At 47.2% G+C, this 24,757-nt stretch overlaps 2 protein-coding genes across 3 annotated transcripts in view; one reads left to right on the top strand and one right to left on the bottom strand.

Moving 5' to 3' along the window:
• LOC309346951 (chymotrypsin-like elastase family member 2A) overlaps positions 1–24,757 on the bottom strand; it is a 207,434-nt gene that overhangs the window by 9,472 nt on the left and 173,205 nt on the right. The window lies entirely within an intron of this gene.
• On the top strand, positions 2,406–23,668 carry LOC309346842 (ATP-dependent RNA helicase DDX19B). 2 transcript variants are annotated; one of them, XM_081871089.1, is made up of 13 exons: positions 2,406–2,534; positions 6,064–6,112; positions 6,232–6,306; positions 7,767–7,820; positions 9,522–9,657; positions 15,132–15,224; positions 15,555–15,657; positions 16,106–16,220; positions 16,715–16,892; positions 17,724–17,961; positions 19,259–19,421; positions 19,862–20,053; positions 21,341–23,668. In XM_081871089.1, exons 1-13 carry the CDS (start codon positions 2,478–2,480, stop codon positions 21,400–21,402), a joined length of 1,515 nt encoding a protein of 504 aa, XP_081727215.1. In that variant the 5' UTR covers positions 2,406–2,477; the 3' UTR covers positions 21,403–23,668. The 2 variants fall into 2 exon arrangements, with proteins under 2 accessions (XP_081727215.1, XP_081727216.1); XM_081871090.1 differs by lacking the exon at positions 6,232–6,306.

Here is a 24,757-nt window from a genome sequence, read left to right as displayed (position 1 = left end):
ACTCACCTATAACTGGATACTGTAACAGGAACCCCCCCACCCCAATCATTCTGTTTGTATAAACTTCACACTCACACACTACATACGCCACATTTCTGTTATAAATTCATAGAAAATCAACCATACATCAGATTTGCACTGTTCCATTTTTATTTTTACTCCATATGACAAGAACTAACAAAGGGGGGTGGCTTAGTCCTGGTCAGCCATAATCCCTTCACTGTCTCAGCACATCCACAGGAGCTCTGTCCATACCAACCCTGATGATCCCAGACAGAAGACAATCAAGATCACAAAGAACTCGCATATGGGAGTGGATTCAGCATGGACTGAAACAAAGGGCAATGATCAGATCTTCCCTCTGGGGGCAGGAAACTGCAAACTCCCCTTTGTCTCCTCGAAGTGACTCATGGGGAAGGGGGAAGGGAGGAACCAGCCAGGTGACAAGACACTCAGGTTACCACCAACTCCTCCCTCAACCCCTCCTTTCTGTAATGTATGCATGATGTTTCTGGGGGTGGGCTTGATCTAGAGGAGGGGAATTTCAAAAGTTTTTATAAGACCTTGCACACTATTCTTCTGGGTCTTTCCTCTCTCCTGCAAGTGAGGGGAATACCCTGTTGCAACAGTTCAATAAAGACCAAGCCTACAGGCTGCTGTTTTGCTCCAAGTTATCCTGGTTGGTGTCTTTGTTTTGTCCAAGGGAGCCCTCGGATTTTTCCTGTAACAATACCATGGTCAATGGATACATTTTTCCACCTCTCTTCCTACAAAGGTAATCATACAGCCATAATTCATGCCTACTGCGCTCTTTTCTTCACCTGCTAAAAACATTCTTATTTGGGCATGCCTACCCAGCTGTTTAGGAATTTGAGGTCATTTTGATCTGTTTTACTATTTCAACTTTTGTATGTTTTAAAGTACTGATGTTAATTTCCCCTTGATTTCCTTGTTTTATATTTTTTTTGTAAACTGTTTAAACCACAATTCTATAATTCTGGACATGGGAACCACATAAAACCTCAAATTTTCCAGGATTCAAACATTTGTTGCTTGCCCTTTAGTCAGGGTACATGAAATCCTCAAGGCACATTCCTTTCAAACCAGGAATGGGCAGCTTTCATAGCCTTAGGCCTAATTTCAAAAACCATCTGCTAGCCATCAGCTCAGACAGGACAGTGGGGAGGAAGAGGCAGAATAAGAAAGGAGGTGGCAAAGAGAGAGGGAGAGAGGATGGCAGTGGTAGAAATAAATTTCTTTTCTGTAAACCACTCTGAGACCTCTGGGTATAAAGTGGTATATAAATTCAATCAATCAATCAATCAATCAATCAATATTTCAGGGGGCTAGCTGAAATAAGTATTTGGCTACTGTTACGGTAAAATCTGGGTGTGAGGCTGCTTTGCCACCCAGCTCGTCGGATTAGTCCGCGGGTCCCTGCGGAGGAAAATGAGCTCAGCCGGAGACAGGAGCAAGCTGCAGAAGATCCAAGTTTATTGCGCAACAGGTTCAAGGCGAGATTGAACAGCGAGAAAGGCGTGACATGAACTTTTGAAACTTCCCTTCATGTCCCAGAATACAGTGCAAAATACATCCCAGTTACATCATGAATACATTAAGAAGAGGTTGGGTTACACAGGATTAACATATGGAGGAGGGAGGGGGGAATATGCAGAGTTGGAGATATGCGCAGATAAGCACATCCTGAGTACCGGTGATGAGAAGACAATGGTCCATGTACTGGCATTGCCCGGAGGAAAGATTTGGCAGAGTGATTTGACAGGATTAGGGTCTTGACACCTTGCTTGAGGGATTATTGAGGACAGGGGAGTTGTCATGGAGTCCTAGAGAAATTGAGCAAATTGGCACGTTGAGTTTCTATGAATTTTATAGATTTTAGTCCCTTTTGACATTGACAATTGGAAATAAATGGATATATTGAAGAAGGTGAAGAAGACATGCCCCCCCCTTCCATATCAGCTACCAAACTGGGTCCCAATTGGGTCATCCTGAATAAACCATTCTTTTGAGTTGGGTGCTTGTCGCGTGCATTAAGTTCCTCTCTGTTTGTGTTCGTAAGTTGATTGTCCTAAAGATTTAAAACATAAAAAGCTAACAAGAATCCCTAGCTGGACTGGAACTATTATTATTATTATTATTATTATTAAAAATGCGTTTTTAAAAATATCATTTGAATGTATTTGGCCGGAGGAAAGGTGAGCTAACAGCAAATGGGGGGCTGAAAGAGAGAAAGAGAGAGAGTCCTAGACCCTCCGAATCAGAGAACCAGGAGTGGAAGGAGGAACTTATAGCTCCCGGTACAGCAACGACGCGGACTGAGTTTCCCGCCCGGACTCTCTTAATGCCTCTACCGGGCAGTGCGCGTCACTTCCGTTAGCGCCTGCGCAGTTCTTTCCGGCGGCTCCGTTGCGGCTAGCGCTGCTCAGCCAGGAGGCTCCTTCCTCGCGCGCACCAGCATGGCGACGGATTCCTGGGCTCTGGCGGTGGACGAGCAGGAAGCGGCGGCGGAGTCGGTGAGAAGGCAGAGAGGGGAGAAGCCCGGGTGGGGTGGGGGGAGGGGACCCTTCCTTCTTATTATGGTATTTTTTTCTATTTTCCGTAACTCGCTTTTCCTCTCAAGGCGGCATGTATTGCTCTCCACGCGTTGCTGGTCTCCGTTGTTTACAACAGCCCTGCGAGGTAGGGCAGGTGGCCCAAGGTCACGTGGTGAGCTCCATGGCTGAGGGGTGGGTGTGATGGACCTTGGGCCTCCTTAATCGTTCTCCCAACGCCCCATAATTATTTAATAATTCATTTCTTACATTTATATAATTCGTCACCTTTTCCTCCAAGGAACGAAAGGCCCACTCCACCCCCCACCCCCTTGTTATCCTTGCAATAACCCTGGGAGGTAGGTTAGGTTGAGAGGCAAGCAACTGGCCCAAAGCCACCCAGTGAGCTTCATGGCTGAGTGGGGATTTGAACCCTGGTCTTCCAAGTCCTAGTCCGACACTTCGACCATCACATTTTCTCTCCTCCCCCTTCTAGAGGTTGCTAGAAATGCCCGTCAACCTTGCCTGTGGTTAGGGATGATCAGAGTTGAAGTTACAGCCATGCAACCCTTTGGGAACACTGTTCTAACCCCCTGCACTTCACTGCTCGTAGGCATGCAATCCAAAGTGAGTGCAATCAAAATGAATGAGCCACCCAGGGAGCCTTTTTGGCTGAAAGGTGGCATAAAACAATAATGTAACTTCCCGTAGAGGTGCCTGGAAGCTGCCTCAGACTTATGCTGTCTGTTCTTCCATCACATGCACGTTTTGCGTATTAACATCCTGCTTTAACCCAAGTGGCTGACGGCAGCATGCATAGTTCCCATTTTATCGTTGCAACAGCCTTGTGAGGTACTCTTGCTAGTGAGCTTCATGATCAAGATACCTTCCCCAGTCTTCGTCCTCTGTAAAGGTAAAGGGACCCCTGACCATTAGGTCCAGTTGTGACCAACTCTGGGGTTGCGGCGCTCATCTCGCTTTATTGGCCGAGGGAGCCGGCGTACAGCTTCCGGGTCATGTGGCCAGCATGACTAAGCCGCTTCTGGCGAACCAGAGCAGCGCACGGAAACGCCGTTTACCTTCTCATTGGAGTGGTACCTGTTTATCTACTTGCACTTTGATGTGCTTTCGAACTGCTAGGTTGGCAGGAGCAGGGACTGAGCGTCCTCTGTGGTGCCCTGCAAATGTTGCTGGACTGAAGTTCCAATCATCCTGGACCATTCACTATGCTGGTTGGGGGCTGGTGGGAGTTACAGCCCATAGTCTCTGCAAGTCACCATGTCTGCTCTAGTTGCTGCACCACACTGGAACACAGTCTGAATTGTGCGATGTAGTTAGCGGAAATAGAAACAGTAGTATTTTATTGGCTGTACTTGTTGCAGTACATTCTTTTTAACATTTTATCTGGCGTTCCATGCTGCCTTGGTAAAATTCTGCATTTTTGAAAGTTCATGTATTTTCCTGAGATTCCTGGGAGGAGCTAATTTCCTTAAAACAGAGGTTTGTGGTTGTATTATTAATGTTGGAAGGGAGAACATATTTTCTGACCCCACTGGAGGAGGGAGGAAAAGAACTGGTTTCCTAAATACAGAGATTATTTAAACTTTTTAAAAATTGTGTGTACATAGTAGCAAAGGTAGGGTTTAGATCAGGGGTCAGTAAACTTTTTCCCTCGGACCTTGTGGGGGGCCAGACTATATTTTTTTGGGGGGATGATGCAAGAGCACCATGAGCCCCGGTGGCTGCTTACCTGTGTCTTGCGAGCGGCAGGGGCTGCCAGTGGCGGAGAGACAATAAGCGGCGCATGAAAGGGCTTTGGAGAGGGGGCTGCTTAAAATGGCGGCCACTCGAGCACTGCTGCTGCTGGCACCAACAAAGCCCAGCCCCCTTCCTCCTCTAGGCAGGGCGAGGAGAAGCCAGGAGGAGGTGCCGCCACTGCCGTGTGAAGGAGGGAAAGAACGCGCGCGTGCTGGCGATCCACACAGCGATTCCTGGACCGTCTGCGGGCCAGATCCAGAAGGCAATTGGGCCTGATCCGGCGTGCGGGCCTTAGTGTGCCTACCCATGGTTTAAATTTACTGTTCTGCCCACTTTTGCTTCTTGACTCCTCACACCAGTGGCATGTGGCCCCCTGGAAGGTTGACCAGAAGGGAATGGACTTCTTGGGTTGGAAAAGGTTTCCCACCCCTGCAGCACTTGTTAATATTATTGGTAGTGACCTGAAGTGGGATAAAATTGCTTTAAATAAGAGTATGAAGCTGAAACCACTGGATCCTGTACCTTTTGTTCCACATGTGCATGCCTGGCAATTTACCATCTTTGCTGATCTAGAGCTGCTCTCCACGTAAATCCTTTCTTTATTGATCAGATTCCCAAAGGACTGTAATATAACCAAGAATTTGAATGGCATTTTGGAATCTAATTGGGACAAAGCTGCCTGGGTTCTGCCAGCTGCGTATTTGTGCAAGGAATCTGCCCCAAAGTTCTGACTCAATTATATTATGTATCTCAGCAGCTGGGTAGAAAGCAAAGCAACTGTAACTCAAGCCTGGATTCTGTGACAAATATCCCATTGTGCTGGGGTATGCTTTAAAAGTATGGAGAAGGCTAGAGAACCTACAACAAAGTGTTGTTTATCCCCTCTTATCTATTAGAGTCCTCCATGTTCAGGATTCCAGCCAGTGACACCCTCTTCCAAGATACTTGGCATCAGTTGTAAGGTGCTCACTCAGGGTATTACCTCATAAGGACCTAAGAAGAGCCCAGTTGGATCTGTGACAGAATCCACTTTTCACAGTGAACATCCAGTAGCCTATGGGAAGCCTATAAGCAGCACATGAGCGCAACTTCACTCTCCCCTCTTATGATCCACAGGAACTGGTGTTCGGAGCCATACCTCCTGTAATACTGGAGGTAGTACACAGCCATTATGTGTAGTAGTCATTTATATCCTTATCTTCCGTGAATTTGTTTAATCAGATTCGAAAGCCATCCAAGTTGGTGGTCATCACTACATTCTTCTCCTTTTCCTGCCTCCCCAAGTATTTCCATCTGTCTTTTCCAGCTGACAATCAATATTCTGTGGGTATGGATCATGCTTAATCCACATTGCCATGTTTTGGATGTGCTTTTTGATTTTTGCTTCCAGCTGTGGAGCCCTTGGTTCAGAATCTTGCATCTGCTGCCAGCTGACTTGCTGTCAGTGGAAAAATAGCTTTTGATCAACCTCTGTACCAGTGCTTTTCAAACCTGGGTCTCCAGCTGTTGTTGGACTACAGCTCCCATCATTAGGACCAGTGGTCAGAGATGATGGAAGTTGTAGTCCAACAACAGCTGGGGACCCAAGTTTGAGAAAAAGATTTATACCTTCCCAGCTGCAATGTGGGGGATATACTGGTCTGCCTTATGCCAGGCTGGCAGTAAGAATGACTGCAAATGTACAAAGCATAATGGTGAAGAAACTGGACCAGCTGTAGCATTTGGGTGACTTGTTCTGTTTTTGTTTTTTTAGATGAGCAACTTGCACCTGAAGGATGAGAAATCCAAGCCAGACTCTAATGGTGAGCATAACCATGACTTACTGGGTTGAGCAAGCCATCAACTACTTTTCCTCTTTCCCCAAAATCTTTCTCTTTTTCTGTTTATCTATTCCTTTTTTTCCCCTGTTCTTGCTACGCAGCACTCAGAGCAAAAGGCAACCCTGACACTGTTGCTGCAGCTAGAATCGTACAAGGCAGGACAACTCAAGGCACAGGTGGGGGAACTGGGTCAGCTGGTGGGCCAGATCCTTACCTCCTTCACCATCACCACCCACAGGCCAACTTTGGCAGGTGTGCGGGGGCCCACACCGGTCAGTCGCTTGGTGCCATTATGATGTCAGGTGATGACTTAAAGGGTGCTCGCTGGCTGGCTGATGGGTGCTGAGAGCAGCCCTCTCAGTCACACTAGGTCAGCCAACCCCAGTGACATCTTTTGTGCTGGATGTCACCCTTGATGTCATATGTTGGAATGGTGCATGTGGTTTGTGGGGGAAGCCTTCTTGTGGGTCTAATTAGAACCACAGTCGGGATTAAGGCTGCAGGCCAGTGATCCACTGCTGTTGAATCTTAAGGGAATCCAAAGTTGGCTGGGTTACAAAAACAAATCCCTGCGGCTGGCACTTAAACACAAACAATATTGTGGCATAACCTTTTGGGGACCAGAAGCCACCCTGACAGGTGCACAAAGCAGTCTTCTGAGTTGGCAAGTATTTGTACAAATGGGGTTGGTGGGTGGTAAATGTAAATGTAGACCTGAAAGGGCATGAAATACAATTAGTGGCTGCATCAGAAATGAATACAAGGTTCAGTTGGTTTACTTGTGACTTGCTTCCCCCCAATAGCTGCAGCTGTTAAATTGGCAAAGCAAGCTGGAGAGTGTGAATATTGAAATACTTGCTTCCTTTAGCAAGAGAGTGATTCCCAAGTCTCGGCTCAGTCCCACAGTATCATGGTTGATAATGAATTTAACTCAGCTACTGTAGTTCAAACCGACTACAGTCATACCTCTGGTTGCGAACACTGCGGGTTGCGCGTTGTCGGGTTATGGACTGCACCAAACCCAGAAGTACCGGAACGGGTTACTTCCGGGTTTTGGTGCTCGTGCGTGTGCAGACGCGGCACTGCGGGTTGTGAACGTGCCTCCTGCACAGATCACGTTCACAACCCGAGGTTCCACTGTATTCCCATTCAAATTCCTCCAGATAACTTGTTCAATCTATTTGCACCCCATCCTAGATCACACCAACATAGTTCCTCTTCAATTTATTTACCCCAATTAATTTATCAATAGATTCTGCCCCAAATAAATTACCTTTCTGTTAACCCTTGTTTGTTACCCCATCCCACATTATCCCTAGATAAATGCATCTTTTCATCAACCCCTCCAAATTAGCATGCAGCAACCCAAAACCACTGCCCAGCCAGAAATACTTGGGGCACTTTGAAAAGGATTCGGGAGCCTCTGCCCTGTGGGCAACAATCCCTGCCTCCCTGGGGGAGAGATTGGCATATGTAGTCTGTGAGCTTTACCTAGCTTGTAAAACTCTCTGGAAATCTAGCATAGTTGCCTACTTGAGTTCCTTGGCTTGTTGGTACAGCATGAAACACTTGACCCATTAAGGATGATTGTTCTGCTTCAGTTTAATTGTACTGTAAACTGTTTGTCCGAACACAGGAGCAGTTCTCAAGACAGATGACAATACGGAGAAGATTGAAGAGGAGGAAAAAGGTGAGCCTCTCGGACCCCAAAGGGCAAGCTGGGGGAAGCAAAGATAAACGGGGGTGGGGTGGGGACTAACTCAGTGGGTAAAGCATGTCCCGTTGCACATACAAAAGTCCCTGGTTCAATCCCCTGCACCTTCAGTTAAAGTATCTGTGGTGGTAGTGGTAGGAGACTGTTGCTGGGCTCCAACTCCCATCAGCCGCAGGCAGCATAGCCAGCAGGTAGGGATGTTGGGAGTTGTAGTCCAACAACATTTGGGGGCTGCATTTCCCCTTCTGTGGCTGGTGCTGATGGGAGCTGTAGTTGAAAGCATCTGGAACATATCATGTTGGTGAAGGTTTCTACCTGTCTTGGAGAGCCACTGCCTGCCTACCTGGATCAACCAGTGGTATTACTTGTTCCTTTTGGGGGTGGAGCCATAACTCGGTGGTAGAGTGGCTGAACACAAGAAGAGCCCACTGGATCAAGCCTCAGCCACAGCCTCCTTTTCTTGGCAGGCCTGGGCAGCCAAGTGTCACTGTCCAGTTCTTCTGTGTCCTGAGGGAAAGCAAAGCCCACTAGGGTTCCATTCATGGTGCCAGCAGCTTTTCCATCTTCTGATTCTATCTCAACCACTAGGACAAGAATCCACACCTTCCACTTTCTAATCCAGAGTGAAAGACTTGGCAGGATGTACCCCCCGCCCCCTTCACAGTACAGATTATGTTCAGTGGATTTGAAAGGATGTTGTTTTTACAGGTGTCCAGGGCCACATTCGCACGGCATATTTACGGCACTATGACAGAACTGTCAACAGTCAGGACTCCCCGCCTCCCCCAACCAAAAAAATTTGGGAGCTGTAGTTTGAGAAGAGTTCTGGGAGTTATTAGAAGGCCTGTTCTCCTCCCAAAGTTACAATTTTCAGAGTTCCCTGGGAAGAACGATGGCTTGTTAAACCACCCTGGGAACTATAGCTCTGTGAGGGCATTAGAGCTCTTGGCACCCTTAACAAACTACCCCTCCCAGAATTCTTTTGGGGCAAAGCCTGGACTTAAAGTGTTTAAAGTGGTGTTTAAAATGTTTAAAGGCACCAATTACAGGGGGAAGAGGTGTGTGTGTGTGTGTATTGCTGACCTTCTTCCAAAGGAGCCCAGCATGTTTTGAACAGAGTTCATCCTTGTGCGGTACTCCTGAAGAACCAATTTCATTTCTGGTCATTTTGTGCTGTTCATAATAGTCCATATGTTATAGGTGTCCAGCCAGTATAGCAGTACTCTAGCTGCCATCACCCCTGGCCATTGGCCACGCTGGCTGGAACTGACTGGGGCTGGAGTCCCAACAAGTTCTGGAGGGCTACTGGTTGTTCATCCCTGCAGTATATGGATTAAATAGGTGCTAAGGAACACCCCATATCTCCTTTATTTTCAGTTTTCCCAAAGTGCTTTTACCAAAAATGTGCCAAGTTTGATGGAGAGGGGACAATAGGAGTTTCTGTAGGGTAGCCTTGCCAACCTGCTGCCCTCCAGATGTTTTGGACTATAGTTCTCGGTCCCAGGTCTCTTGGGCGTTCCACACTGCTACTCCACACAGCTTCATTCAAACAAGGCTGATGGAATTCAGAAGTGGTGGTTGCTGCTGGCATTGATCTGCTTCTGCCAAGGGATTGAACTGCAGACTACTTGCTCCCCCTTCAACTTTTTCTTTCTTTCTGTCGTTGCTTCCTGTCAGAGGACCGAGCTGCCCAGTCGTTGCTCAACAAGCTGATCCGCAGCAACCTGGTGGACAACACGAACCAAGTGGAGGTTTTGCAGAGGGATCCTACGTCGCCCCTCTACTCCGTGAAGTCTTTCGAGGAGCTGCGGCTGTAAGTGCCTCTCCCAGCTTCCCTTTTCGAGCCACGGGCTCATGTTTCCCTGCATCTGTTGGGTAAAATGAACTTCGCAGCCTTGCCCTTCCTGGTGCAGCCCCAGTTTCTCCAGAAAGGGTGACCTTAGCGGGTGTGTGGTGGAGCTGCTGTGTAATTTGTGTGAAGTGGGACCCCAAGTTGCACTGAATGATGTGGACAAATTCTGGACTGTGTTACTGCAGGCAGAGATACCTATTTTATCTTGCTTGATTCCAAAATGTGAACAGCTGGGCCATCTTCTATCTTCTGGACTTGATTCAAATTGTTAGGCTTGGCTTCTGCGTGTCTCAGAAGCAGCCTTTTACATCTGGCTTGGACCATGGTTCATGGAATGCAGCAAAATAGCTCAAGTGATTCTGGAAGAAAATACTCCCACCACCCTTTTGAGATAATGCTTACCCTCCAGTAGTTTTTATTATAAATCCTTGCCATTGTTTAAAATAGAACATTAAAATTCTCTTGCCCCATTTCAGGAGGACTTTTAGGGTTGTATTCAACCAATACTGAATTAGAGTAGACCTGGTGAAATTATGGACTTGTGCCTATTATTTCAGTGGGTCTGTCTCTGAATGGGACTAGAATTGGATGCAACCCTTAATTTCTGTTGTGGCACCACTAGCCTGTTAGGGACTAAAATCTGGTCCCTTCAGCTATCATTTCCAGGCTAGAGTTATTTCTTCTGAGTCCTACCATGGCCCAGGTGTGAGAGTTGCATTTGACGCACCAGAGAATGAGGGGCTAGGGGAGTAGGGAGATATTTTGCCTCTCCCTAACAACTCTAGTTCATCTTAATTTTATTTTGACTATGTCGTCAGCTGCCTTGAACTTTGGCTAGTAGGTGGGGTGTAAATGAATGTTTTGTAATAGAATAAATGTTGCTGCCCTAATTATAGTTGTTGCCTAATTGAGCTGAGTTTGCCGTCGCTGCGAGGGAAGAGAGACCTTGCGTCATGGTCGCAGCATAGAGGCCGATCCGTGCCCTGCGTTAGCAGCTGGCAGCGTGGGTAGATAATGGTTTTCCCGGCTTTGTTCAAGTCTGTTTAAAGATGAAAAGCATCTGGGCTTAACGGTTGATCACTGTCTCTGCCAAGCACACAGGGAAAACAGAGTTGCATCTTCTCTAAGGAGAGATACAGCCTCATTTTATATGTCTTGAAAGAAGCCCTGTTGAGTTCAGGGGGCTTCTAGAGAAACACCCTGATATCAAATGGAAGAGCTTTGAAGGGGCTGGACAAAATCGGAGCAGCTGTTTCTCCCCACCACCTCCTGTCCCGGAGACATTACTCTGCAAGCTGTAAAGCTGGATCAGAATATTTTTGTGGCCAATGTGCCCCACCGCCGCTGCCGCCCTTCCCTGTGGCTAGTACATTGTGTGCATGTGGTTGCTGCTGTCAGGATGATATTTGGGTGCTTGCCGAGATAACAGCCCAGGATTCCAGCCAGTCTTTACAAGATTTATTAAGTCCAAAACTATGTACAGTACGGAGCTCTTAAAAGCATGTCTGCCTCAGTCACTATCTGTTGCCAGAAGTGGCTCGCGCCTGTTCCCCTTCAAGAAGTGAAACTTCCTGAGACACCCCCTTTTCCTCCTCTCCTTACATGAAAACCTAAGTGCCAGAGGCTGCTCTTTTCTCTCTACTATAACAGCCTTTGGATCTCCCTCCCTCTCATTTTCCGTATTTCCTGACAGCCCCTCCTCCTCTCCCTCTGACGAAGTGCAGCTGCTCATCAAAGGAGACGGCTCTCTGTACATTCCGGTCTCACCCCCCTTCTCTGCCAACTGATCCCTGACAGCTGCATTATGTGAAAGGGCTACGGTACCAGTCCTCATGGCAATGCAGGGGCAGCAAAGGGGCTGAAAAACGAGATGGGCAAGTGGAACTGAGCTTCCATTTACCGAGAGGTGTCTTGAAACAATTTTGCCCCCCCCCCCCCGCAATTTTTCTCTCCCCTTCCAGCCTGCTAGCTCCTCTTCCTTTTGGTGTGTGTTCTATCCTCCCTATTCCTGGCCCTAGTTTCCTGTAATATGACCAGCTGTCCCTAACTTGTATTTCCTGTTCCAGTACTTCAGGTTCCCTCAATCTAGATGCTCTCGGACTCCAGCACCCATAATCCATGATGGTTGGCCATGCTACTGGGGCTGATGGGAGTTGGAGTCTTAAAAACCTATGGAGGGCTACCCCTGAAGTGGATCTTTACCATGATGGTTCCCATCCCTGCTGCAAAGTTTGCACTGTCCCAGTTTACCCTATCCACAGGGCGATGCGCCTCCTCCTGTCAAGCCATACATACTTGTTTCTGTTGCGCATACTGGGAAATCCATTTGCTCAGTGGTGTCGAACACTTTGGGTTGTATCCAACTATGATATACTCAGAGTGGACAAGATTGAACTTCATATAAGTCATGTCCATTAACTGCAGTGGGTCTGCTCTGAATTGCACCAGCACTGGCTACAACCCAGGGTCTGCCACTGATCACTACCCAGTGGCCTCCCTTTATCCACCTGGATAAGAAGATCCCATCTTTAATTGCTTTGTAGCATCCCATTCCTGCAGGATCTTCTAGCAGCCATCTCCTAAAGGGCCCTGCTTCTTGCCAAGGAGCTGAATGGTTTTGTCTGGTGAGGGCTCTGTTGTTGTTGTTGGGAAAGATGCTTCCCTCCTTGTGCCCCTCCTTCAGGAGATTGCTACCAACTGGCAACTCGAGAGACCTCCTTTCCCTTATATCTTCAGTCGAGTGTTGCAGTCTGCAGGAGAGTTTTCTCCTGCGAGTTTCAAAAGTCGCAGTAACTCTGAGCAAGGGCTCTTAGTGTGGTGGCTGCCCCTGTTCTGTGAAACAGCATTCTGGAAGCAGTTGAATATATTTTTGCTCCAACAGGCTTCCCCAGCTGAATAAATGGGTCTTTGCCACAAGTGTCCACTTGTTAGAGTTTAAGTCTTGCTCTATTTGTGGTTTTAATTGTATAATTATATGTAAATCACATTGAAGATGGTGGTTTAGAAGGTGATTTTTAAAATCGGTTGCAATAATAGCTGATAGACGTGGAGAGCGGGGAGGTTGGGGGAAGTCGCTTTAGATTGTACACTCTTCTCTATTTGGAGAGCAAAGGATTTCATTGGAAAAATCAAAGGCAAGGCTAATTATAGTGATCTTCAGATAAGTCGAGTCTCCGGTTCCTCTTCACAGCCTACGTGTCTCCTTGGCAACGCACTCGAAAGTTCAAGGCTTCGCAGATTTCTGGCGTTTTGAGACAATGCCTGGCTTCTTTCCAGAGGGCTTTTCCAGAGCCTGTACTGGGCCCAGAGTTGTCACATGGAAAAGCCTGCAGCAGTCTTTCATGAAGCGGAGGATTGGGAGGGGGGCACCTTCACTCACCTTGTGGTCTCTCTTCCCGGATATGGGAAGCTCGGTGTTGGGAGATACAGGACAGATTGGTGAAAGGGCTTCTTCACATAACGCATAGGTAAACTTACGGAACTCCCTCCCATGGGAGGTAGTCACGGCCACCGACTTGGGAGGCTTTAAAAGAGGATTGGACAAATTCACAGGGGGAGAGAAGGCTGTCAGTGGTTACTAGTCCCAATGGAGGCTATGCTCCACTATTGGAGTCTGTGATGCTTCTGTATGTCGGTTGCTGGAAACTGCAGGAGGGGAAGAGTGCCTTTGTGATCATGTACCCAGTGTGAGAACAGGATGCTGGACAAGATGGGCCATTGGCCCTGATCCAGCAGGCTCTTCTTAAGAATGTAGGAAGCTCCCTTTGCACCAGGTAGGAGAGTCTGTTTAGCCCAGTGCTGCCTTCTGGGCCCAGTAGCAGCGCTTCAGGATCTTAGGCTGAGACAGGTTTTTCCTGTCTCCTGTTACCTGACACTTTTAACTGGATGTTCTTGGGGTTGAACTGGAGTCTGTCACTTGAGCCAAGGGCCCTTCCCTACATAACAAGCTGTCTTTATATGGAGTCAAACTGTTGGTCCGTCTAGTTTAGTATTGTCTGCGCTGATTGGTAGCTCTCTGGGTTTTCAGATGGGAGCCTTTGTCTACGCTTCCTGGAGATGCCAGTGATTGCACTTGCGTGCAAAACTTGCAGCCCTTCCCCAGAAGGAATTGTGAGTTTTCATAATAAAGAACATAAGACACTGTCATACACTAGATAAGCCTGTTTGCTCATCTAGGACAGTGTTTCCCAACCTTGGGCCTCCAGCTGTTTTTGAACTACAATTCCCATCATCCCTGACCACTGGTCTTGCTAGCTAGGGATGATGGGAGTTGTAGTCCAAAAACAGCTGAAGGCCCAAGGTTGGGAAACACTGATCTAGGAGACCCCGAGTTTTGTCTTCTCCCCAGGATCTCGGACTGAGAAGATTCTTCCACATCACCTGCTCCCCTGATGATTGCACCTGAACTCATACCCCAAGCTATTGTTTCTCTAACCCAGTGTTCTTCAACCTTGGGTCTCCAGATCTTGCTGGATTACAACTCCCATCATCCCCGACCGCTGACCTTGCTGTGGATAATGGGTGTTGTAGTCCAACAACTTCTGGGGACCCCAGGTTGTGGGACACTCTGCAGGCCTGGGATGGCTAACTTGTGTTTGACACCCATCAACCCCAGCCAGCATGGCCAGTGGTCAGAGAAGGGAGTCTGGAGGGCCACAGGATTCACCATTGCTGCTCTAGATGCTTTTCTCCCCACTGAGCTCACTTTGGTACACAGGATGTTCAAAGCACCCTTTTGCAGTTGAGGCTTCCAGGCTCTCTGCTTCATGCTGGTTTGGGGCACTGCGGTATTTAAAAAGGGAGGTCCACATCTGCATTTTAACAAGGTATAAGAGTGTGTCGAATCTATTTTCGAAAAGCTGCACAAGGGAAACTGGTGTTTTTGTTTCTTTGATTGCATCGCCTGCTGCTGCTACTCCTACCACAGATTCTAAGGCATCTTCAGGAGCAAATGAAGTAGCCAACTTTTTAAAACTTTTAAAAATATGCCATTTTTAAAGCTACTGCATTCAGCAGAGACTGGCCCGGGAAGTGTTTGCCTTCCTAAATGTGGGACTGGGAAAAGACACAGCAGAGGGCTTAGCCTTACTGGCCTTTTTTGCTGAGATTGCAATGTCCAAATCCATAGCCTCTGTTGCTGAGCTTCTGATGCTGCCTGTTAACTACTTCCTGCCCAGCCCACAGCTTCTCATCAGAGGGATGAAATCCAGCTGCCGGGCAGCCATGTGTCAACTAGGGCTTATCAGATGGTTCAGAAATGGTACAATGGTATAATGTATGTTTGTTGCTGTGCCCATTTGTTGTGGCAAGCCTCCTATTCAGACAGCTGCAAGGCCCAGTCCTGCTCTGCTTTTGCCGTAGGAGTGTGCTGTGCCTGCCTTCAGGCTGTTCCTTAGCAGCCTTTTTGCTGAGCCTTTTTGTCTTCTTCCTTGTAGGAAGCCACAGCTGCTGCAGGGTGTCTATGCCATGGGTTTCAACAGACCATCCAAAATCCAAGAGAACGCATTGCCCATGATGCTGGCAGAACCGTATGTATTGGTGCATACCTGTTGCAGTGCCTGATGGGTATGGGGCGGGTGTGGGGTTGGCTGGTTATGCCAGGTAGTCAAGAGAGTCTTCAGGCTGGGAGGGGCCCAAAGACTAGGGATGGTGGGCAAGCTTCCCTGTAAAGTTGCCCATCACTTCTGATCTTCCTCTTCCCACTTCCCGCACAGCTTGCAGCTAGGTGTGTTTTGAAAGGAACATGTAGCTCATGGGGTGCCACAATATGGCCCTACAGGAATTTTACTTTTAATAGTCCCCTCCCCAATACACAAGTCTTATAATCCCCCCCCACACACTTTGGTGTGTGTCTCCAGTCCACAGAACCTGATTGCGCAGTCACAGTCTGGTACCGGTAAGACGGCAGCTTTTGTCTTGGCGATGCTTAGCAGAGTGGAGCCGGAGCACAGATACCCCCAGGTAACAGCGGATCTCTCCAGCATAGTCTCCTCAGAGGGCCAGTGTCAGGCTTTCTTCTTGCCACTTTTGCAGAGCTCCTGTCTATTTACGGTGTAATTGGCCAATCAGCTGAACTATGGGTTGGAAGCCTTTTTCCAGCTTGAGGACCGCATTCCCTTTTAGGAAACCTTGTGCGGGTCATGTGTCAGTCGTAGAAGGGACCAAAGGCAAAGTGGGCCGAGTGACATGCATAAAAGTGAGGGGGGGAGGGAGGGAGAGAGAGAGAGAGAGAACAGACTGGGGATAGGTTTCTCCCTGGGAATGAATGGCAACCACTCCACAAGCATGGCAGGAACTGAGGCCATGTGGCGGAGGACACTGCAGGGTGGGCATGCGCTGCACCATAGTAACATCATAACATCCACTTGCCTTAGGACAGTGTCCCAGACTTGCCTCCTTCCTCTTGCAGTGTCTCTGCCTCTCTCCAACCTACGAGCTGGCTCTTCAGACAGGGAAGGTGATCGAGCAGATGGGCAGGTTTTATCCAGAGCTGAAGCTGGCCTACGCGGTTCGAGGCAACAAACGTGAGTGTGAACTCCATCCTGCTGAATAATACTCAGTATCTCACAAGCAGACTAGATACGCAGGCAAGGAAATGTCAAAAGGGGCATATAAGTCACCAGGGAGGGACCGAATCCTAACTGGAAGGCCTTTGCGGGGTTTATGTGGCTGTGGGACTCATCCAGATGATGCTGATAATAGCCTGAGCCAGCAAGATCCAGACCAGACCAATTGGCCCCTCAAGTTGGTGTTTCTATAGTTAACCTGCTGGGTTGCTTACAAATGTGGGTTTTCTGGCTGACGGGGTTGATGAGCTCTTTCAATGCTGAATTTTAGACATTGCGAGTGAGGGGCTGGGGAAGAGTTGGTTTCCACAGATGGTAGGAGACGAAGCACAGTTTGGTCGCTCCAGCAGGACTCTCCCAGGAAAGCGCCCCCAAGCAGATAGTGCTGCCCTTTCTGGGTCTGCTGAGGTTCTGCCTACCTCACATCTGCCCTTGATCTCTTCCATGAATAGTGGAGCGTGGCCAGAAGATTGCTGAGCAGATTGTCATTGGCACGCCTGGCACCGTCCTGGATTGGTGCTCCAAGCTGAAATTCATTGACCCCAAGAAGATCAAAGTCTTTGTCTTGGATGAGGCCGATGTCATGATAGCCACCCAGGGTCACCAGGATCAGAGCATCCGCATCCAGAGGTAAGGGTGGACTCCTTGTACAATTGACTGGGTACCTTGTCACCAGTTCGATGCCGGATTTCCCTGGCGCAGCTGTGCACATCCAGTACCCTTCCTGTTAGTTGCAAATTTCAACAGAAACGAAACTTACTTCTGACTTTACCGGCCCGAAGGAGCTTGGGCCTTGCATAATAGTAGTTGCTTCAGGAGCTCTGTTATCTCCCTATAATTGTCCCAGTCTGCCACGTTTGGCATTTTAGGTACGGTGCTACTACATTGATGGCTACCAGCCACAGTGGCTGTCCTCTGCCTCCACAGTTGGAGGCAGTAATGCATCTGAGTTTCAGGTGCTGGGAACCACAGGAGGGGAGAGGGCTCTTGTGCCTGGGTCCTACTTGCAGGTTTCCTGCAGGCTTTTGGTTGGCTGCTGTGAGAACAGGATGCTGGACTAGATGGGCCGTTGGCCTGGTCCAGCAGGCTCTTCTTAGGTTGTAGCAATGGTCACTAGTTTAGAAATCAAAGGGGATTAGACACATTTATGGAAAAGGAGAAGTCTCAAAAATGTAAGCTGTAGCAGTGATGGCTCAATGGAACCTCCAAGTTTGTCAATGTCTTTCTGAAAAAACTCTGCTGGGGGAGCAGGGATCCCAAGATGGCAGTGGAGGACTGTTCTCTTCAAGCCCTGATTGTGGGCTTCTGGGAACTTCTGGCCAACAGCTGTTGAGAAGAAAAGTCTCTGGCTAGAAGGGCCATTGGTGTGATCCAGTGGAGTTGTTCAGTTCTTACTGTGACTCTCTAGCTGAGGAAAGAATGTGACTTTTCTCCCCACCCCACCCGTATCCTATCTCTCAGGATGCTTCCCAAAGACTGCCAGATGTTACTCTTCTCAGCCACGTTTGAAGACTCTGTGTGGAAGTTTGCCCAGAAAGTTGTCCCCGACCCCAACATCATCAAGCTGAAGCGGGAGGAGGAGACTTTGGACACCATCAAGCAGTATTATGTCCTGTGCAACAGCCGCGAGGAGAAATTCCATGCCCTCTGCAACATCTATGGTGCCATCACAATTGCGCAAGCTATGATCTTCTGCCACGTGAGTCCTTTTTTTGTTTGCTGCTCACCAACCCCTCCTGCTTTTGGCTTCATGCAAATCCAAAACAGTGATGCATCACTAGAAATCCTCCAGTGGGGGCTGTGCTATGGCAGCCTTGCATTTTTTATGCATATAGGAAGAAATTAAAAATATTTCCAACTAAATAGCAGATCATATAGATAACACAGCAGAGGCCCAAAAGCACATAGTATCCTTTTGCAAAATATTTTTGGAGACAGTATTCATTTTTGGTGCTGCTTCTGCTATTATAATATTCACAACAGACTGTGTGATCAAGCATTTTCCTAAGTAATGGGATCTGATTTTCAACACATTCATCATCAATTTGTCTCCTTTCTCTCACTTTTATTGTTATTAGTTGATTTTATCATTTGGGCACCATCCCATAGTTTTATAATCCAGCAGTCCAATGCTGGAACATTTTTTTTTCTTGCTTGAAACTAATTGCCATGCAGGCAGCTGTTGGAAAGTGTTGTTATCTCCCTGTCCTTTAACGAAACATAGTCTTTTACATATCCCAATGTTACTTGTTGCAAATGCCCTATAATATTCTCAATTTATTTCAACACTGAAGTCCAGGAGGGTATTATTTGAGGACATGGCCAAAATCTGTGTAGTATATCGGCACTTGTAGTCTTCCATCTCCAACACAGGTTATTTGATTAAGTCTAGCTAGGGTCAAGTAAGACCTGAAGATGAGTTTGTAGAAATCTTCTGAGGCTGATGGGGAATACATATGCATTCTCCATTCCCAAGTTTTGATGGGTTTCCAGAAACTTGTCCCAGGATCTTTCCCCAGATCTCTTCCCATATTTCTGGATGGCTATTGGGCATTGTATCCAGTTTCACAATTAGTTTCCAGGTCTTCTGGAGTAGCATGTAAGTGCTTTGAGGGAAGAGGTGGGGGCATCCCAGTTTTAAAAAAGAATTAAATCGGCTCATTTTTAAAAGAACTAAATCGGCACCTACACCATCTACTGCCATACTCAGAGAGAGAGAGAGCTTTTTGCACCTTAGCTCTGTTCTGACCTACTGGGAGGGTGAGTGTCTAATCCTGGCATCATCAAATGAAACATAGGCCTATTTAAGAGGCTCATGCTCAATGTCGGAGAGACTGAGCCAATGCAAAGAGGAACTGAGCAGGAAGTACCTAAGTGGAGTTCTTCCTTTATTTCCAAATGTAAGGTTAAGCAGAGGTGGAAATCCCTTGCCATAAAAAAGCCCCTCTCCGTTGGTGTTCATGGGGGTGCTCCTCTTTTTGTTTCACATTTTGCAGACTCGCAAAACAGCTGGCTGGCTAGCTGGGGAGCTCTCCAAGGAGGGTCACCAGGTGGCTCTCTTGAGTGGCGAGATGATGGTGGAGCAGCGTGCCGCGGTGATCGATCGCTTCCGGGAGGGCAAGGAGAAAGTGTTGGTGACTACGAATGTCTGTGCCCGAGGTAACGGTGTACTCCCTGTACTCTCCAAAATTGGCTTCAGTGTCAGGAGGACCCCCGGAATGGGGGCTGGAGGGAGGAGAGGGCAAACCAAAATACTTGCCCTGATCGAACGATTGCCTTAGTGCACTACTCAATATCTCTCCCATTCCTGCACTGCAGGGGGTTGGACTAGATGACCCTGGTGGCCCCTTCCAACACTGATTTTACGATTCAGTTCCATTTTGTTTGTTTTTTAAAACAAAAAATCAGAACTAAGAGAACTTGGAAAAGGCTGCTAGATTTTAAGTAAATAAATTGGTGGCTGGTTTTTTTGTTGGTATGTTTTAAGGGCACATTTTAGGCCTTCTGTGCTGCAAACATTCTGTGCTTTTGTAAACCTCATTCCTTCTATAAAGGAACGAGCTGTCCTCTCCAAATCTCGCAATGCTCTCCTCCCCTAGGGATCGACGTGGAGCAGGTCTCCGTCGTCATCAACTTTGACCTTCCAGTGGATAAAGATGGGAATCCGGACAACGAGACATATCTTCACCGCATTGGCCGCACGGGACGTTTTGGCAAGCGGGGCCTGGCCATCAACATGGTGGACAGCAAGCACAGTTTGAACATCCTCAACAGGATCCAGGAACATTTCAGTACGTCATGCCATGCTTCTTTCCCCCATCTTTTGTTGAGCGTCTTAAGCGGCTATTGTGCAACCTAACAGGGCACTTCCAAGTCGAATAATTGTGTGCTGTTCTGGGTGTTCTGCACCCCACATCAGAAAGGTGGGAGGAGTGGTGGAAACTTGAACCCCTATTTGCTGGGATCTCCAAGTGTTGTTGGACTCCAGCGGCCCCCATCAACATGGCGAGTTGTTGTGGATGATGGGAACTGGAGTCCAACACCATCTGGAGGGCCACATGTTCCCCCCTATTAATCTTTTGGGATAAACTACGCATCTCCACCTGGTAATGATTGGATATCCTCAGAAACAGGCCTCTGGGAAAACCTCTCTGTCCAAACTGTTTGTGAGGACAGGTGAGGTTGGTGAGGCCTCTCCATCCCCAGCCAAAGCAACTTGACGAAGGAGAATCTCTCCCTCCCAGATTGAAGCTTCACAATCACTGGATTAGATTAGTAATCCTCAAACTCTGCCATGAGAGAGAGCTGCCAGTGTTATCCCAAGAATTACCTTTTTAAAAAAATAAATTGAATGCAATATTTCCCAACCTAGCTGTCCTCTATCTAGCTGCTGTCAGACTACGATTCCCCTCAACCCTGGTGGCCAGGGATGATGATGGAAAGTCGGGGTGCACCAGGTTGGCCGAAGCTAATTTAATGTCCCTTGGGGGTTATCAACTCAGAAGGCGGACCACTATTTCTGTGGAAGTAGGCAAGGCCAGAATAGAGAGCCATGCAATCGGCTCTGTTCCCAGGGGACTGTCATTGTGTGTGCTGGGACCCACTGCACAGAAGGTGCCTAATTGCCTTCCTCTCTGAGAGATGGTGTCTGTTGTCTCTCTGCATGAAGCACTGTGCTGGACTTGCCTTCTTCCAATTAGGGATGTGCTCTGAGGCTTTGAGCACTGATTTGTGCAGTGGCAAAGGAGGTGGGCCTTCTGGGAAGGTGGCCGACTCTCAATCCTGTACACTGGGAGGCCACTCAGAGTGGCTGGGGCAACCCAGATAGATGGGCGGGGTACAAATAATAAAATTGCTGTTGCTGTTGTTATTACTGTAAAAGTGAAGTGGTATGTTTCTCCAGGTTCTGTTTTAATTGTGAAAAAGATGTTTGGCTGTCGGCCTTTAAATGTTTCTCACCACCACCCCTCCTTGGTTTAACCTGAAGAGGATTTGGTTTGATGCAATCCCTGGTCGTAATTCCAGTTCTTTCTTGATAATTTGACTCCACTTTCTCTCTCCCCCCGCCCCCTCCCCAGACAAGAAAATTCACAAGCTGGATACAGACGATTTGGATGAAATTGAGAAAATAGCAAATTGAAGCCCGGTTGCCGGAATTGGTGCACAATCCCTCCCACGGTAGCACTCCTACTGCAATTGGATCGCATCCTGATTGGCACACGTCTTAGCCAGTCACACGCAAAGGGACTTTTTAAAGATAACAAATACACAGAAATTACCTCAACTTTAAAAAAGAAAAAAAAAAGAGTGTGGCTGGACTTGATTTTTAAAGAAGTACAAACTTTGGAGAAAGAAGAAATGTTTACAACAAATTTTAACTTCCTTTTTTATTTTTTAGTTTAGCCTTAAAATGGGAAGATATCTTAAATTCTAAAGATGATGCCAAAAACATAGCCAATCACTAAGTAGAGGAGAGAATCAGACACACCTGCTTTGATCTCTGTCAAGAGAGGAGCAACATTTTAACCATGGCCAAGCGGTATATTAAATGTTCCAACAACCCAGTTGTATATAGAGAGGACCTTCTGTTCTTTGACGGAGAGAGCTCGGAAATCTGGCAAAAAGGAGTTTTTTTGAAATGGCGTTTTTCACTTAGAGCTTTCTGTTTCCTAGATCTCTGCAGATCACACTGCTAATTCCTTAGATAGGTGGTCCAGAGGTAATTGCTCTTCAGTAGGCTGAACAATCACCTGACTTTTAACTTCTCCCTTGCAAGGAACATGCCCTAGGAACTGTATTCTAACCTGCTGACCTGCAGAAGCTTTTGGACTCCAAACTCGCAGCAGGCAGCATGGGCGCTGTAGTCAAAATATGATGGGTGTGATAGTCCAACTGCATCTAGGGAGGTCCTATACTGACCACCCCTGTTCTATGGAGTCTTGAGATCCTCAGTCACCACGCAGGACTGCCCAGAGCGGCTTGAGGGGAGAGCTGTTGCTTTTGGATATGTTTTTTGTTCACAGGGTTGGCAGAGGCAGTGTCTGCTGTAGATTTTGGAAGGTCAGGCACCCTTTGTGAGCCTGCCTCCTCATTGCTTCAGGTCCAGGAGTCTCTTTTGGCTCTCAGCAAATGCATGGTCATGCCAGCCTTTGTGGTACCCCTGGAGCTGTCTTTGTATTTAAAATGCTGCTGTGGCGAAGGATGCCAATTTAGCACAGTGGATGTTAGGGTGTATTATCAGTTCTGCCATACCAGAAAAGACAACCTGTACTACTTCGGTCAGGAAAAGGGATGAAGAGGTTAATCAGCACGTCCTCTGTTGTGTCAGAGTATCGGGTAGATCTCCACTTTGCAAGCAGGGAACAATGAAGAAGTAGAGGAGGATGGATTAAAGATTTGTTGGTTGCATGCCCCCATCGCCCAAGGAAAAGGATTGCAAAGGATGGCTCTTACTCTAGCAATGCAACTGCAAAGCCAGTATAACCTCTTTCCTGGGCCTTGTTTCATTCCCATCTTAAAATCTGCCAGCAGGCTGCATTTTAGACAGGTATAACAATTCTAAGGCCACCTGGTTGCCAGGGTAGACTCTGTCTAATAGGCCAAGTTGTATTCCTGGCCTCTGTAGCAGCTGATCTGGAGGCAAGGGAAGCTCAGTCTTATCTTTGTGCCCTTCTGACACAAGGTGTGGCCAATTCCGGAAATCCATCTAGAACGGAATGGTGGACGTCAAACTGTCTAGGCCATTTCAGACTAACTTCTGTTACAGCACAGCAAAAAGGGAACTTGGTTAGCAGTGTAAGACTGAAGTGTTAATGTGGTCAGGCAGGAAAAGGGATGCATTGTGGGGCCAAAGACTTCTTGTACTAATGCAGTTTTTAAGTATGTTTTATCTTGAAAGGGGGGCAGTTCCCCCAACCTCATGATAGTTGGAGGATCGGGACAACCCCCTACTTGGCACAGGAATCTTTTAAAAAAACCTAATAAATGGTAAATTTTGTGGATTTATCCATATCCTTTTTTAAAATGTCATTTTAAATTTTTTTAAAACATTCCAGTTGTTAACTTCTGTTCAATGATGGAAATGTGGAATCTAAATATATATACTTTAGGAAGTGGACAAATGCAGACTCCAATCAATTTGTGTTAAACAGCTTTAAGAAGTGGTGGAGCCATTTAAAAAAAATACATACCAACTTTACCAGGATATATCTATTTTTCTTCCTTGCAAGGGGGACAGCCGAGTGTGTGCTTTTTTGTGGCAGAGGCTATTCAACCACTTTCTTTATGTAGAACTGCCGAGTGACAATATTGAGAGCATTGCGCTGGTCTTGAATAGAAGATGGGTGGGCCTGCGTGGTTTTCCTAATGTACTTTTCAGTTGGAATAAAGAACCCAAAAGACTGAAATGTAGTCCTGGCTGCCTTTCTCCGTTCAGGTAGACTACTTGTTTTCAGCCAGAGTTGACAATTGTGTGTGTGTGTGTGTGTATTAACAACCAGCTTTGCAGCACTGGACTGGGAGCGGGGAGTGGGGGGCGGTAAGGAAAGCATCAAGGCAAGGAATTTCATTGCAGCATGGCTTTTGGAAGCCAACTAAAACATTGCAAAATAACACTTTAAAAAAAATTATCCCAGGACTGTACTTCAGGAGGGATGTTGAGCAAACTGGGCAAGATGAGGTGGGTCTCATGTTTAAGTCTTAAAGGCTGTAGTTTGTATACATCTTAAAGTTTATTGTCAGTGTAGACAATAATGAGCTAGACCAGGGGTAGGCAACCTAAGGCCCAGGGGCCGGATGCGGCCCAATCGCCTTCTCAATCCGGCCCGCGGACGATCCGGGAATCAGCGTGTTTTTACATGAGTAGAATGTGCCCTTTTATTTAAAAGGGTTATTTATGGGGCATATGAATTTGTTCATATTTTTTTCCAAAATATAGTCCGGCCCACCACATGGTCTGAGGGATGGTGGACCGGCCCATGGCTGAAAAAGGTTGCAGACCCCTGAGCTAGACTTACCAATGATCTGACTTTCTGTAGAAGAATGAAATAGATTAGACTCTGCTAGATTAGACTGTGGTGGGTACAAAACAAGATTCCTGGCTACATCAGCCATAGTTGTTTACTACTACTTTTTTGGAAAACATAAGAACTAACTGATAGTTCTGGAGACCATCAGAGTTAAGGGGAGAGAGCAGAAGTAATGGAAAACAGGGTTCAGCATGCCACCTAAGTACAAGGAGTTGTCTCCAACTTAATTCTACTATTGAAACCAATGGGTGGTACCCAACTAACTTGGTTCCATCAGTGCAAGGATTTCAATTTGTGCAATGGACATTCCTGCTCTCCCCATATGGGCCCTGTGTCCTCCCCAAATGGGAAACCACAGAGCAGATTTCTATTGTGCAAATTGAAATCCTTGCACTAACAGGATGCATTAGATATGCTGGGCAGGATCCAACTGTCCCATCAATGTCCATGTATCTCTTCTTGAGTAGG

The sequence above is a fragment of the Podarcis erhardii genome (assembly GCF_964252035.2).
Source record: "Podarcis erhardii genome assembly, chromosome: 7".
In the NCBI taxonomy this organism is placed as follows: Eukaryota; Metazoa; Chordata; class Lepidosauria; order Squamata; family Lacertidae; genus Podarcis; species Podarcis erhardii.
This window is presented reverse-complemented; position numbering and strand designations above follow the sequence as displayed.

Excerpts from the sequence above, each read along its gene's own strand:
- LOC309346842 (XM_081871089.1), top strand. The coding sequence starts at position 2,478 with ATGGCGACGGATTCCTGGGCTCTGGCGGTGGACGAGCAGGAAGCGGCG. Across the intron at positions 6,113-6,231 it reads ATCCAAGCCAGACTCTAATG|CACTCAGAGCAAAAGGCAAC; the intron begins GTGAGCATAACC and ends CTTGCTACGCAG. Across the intron at positions 7,821-9,521 it reads GATTGAAGAGGAGGAAAAAG|AGGACCGAGCTGCCCAGTCG; the intron begins GTGAGCCTCTCG and ends GCTTCCTGTCAG.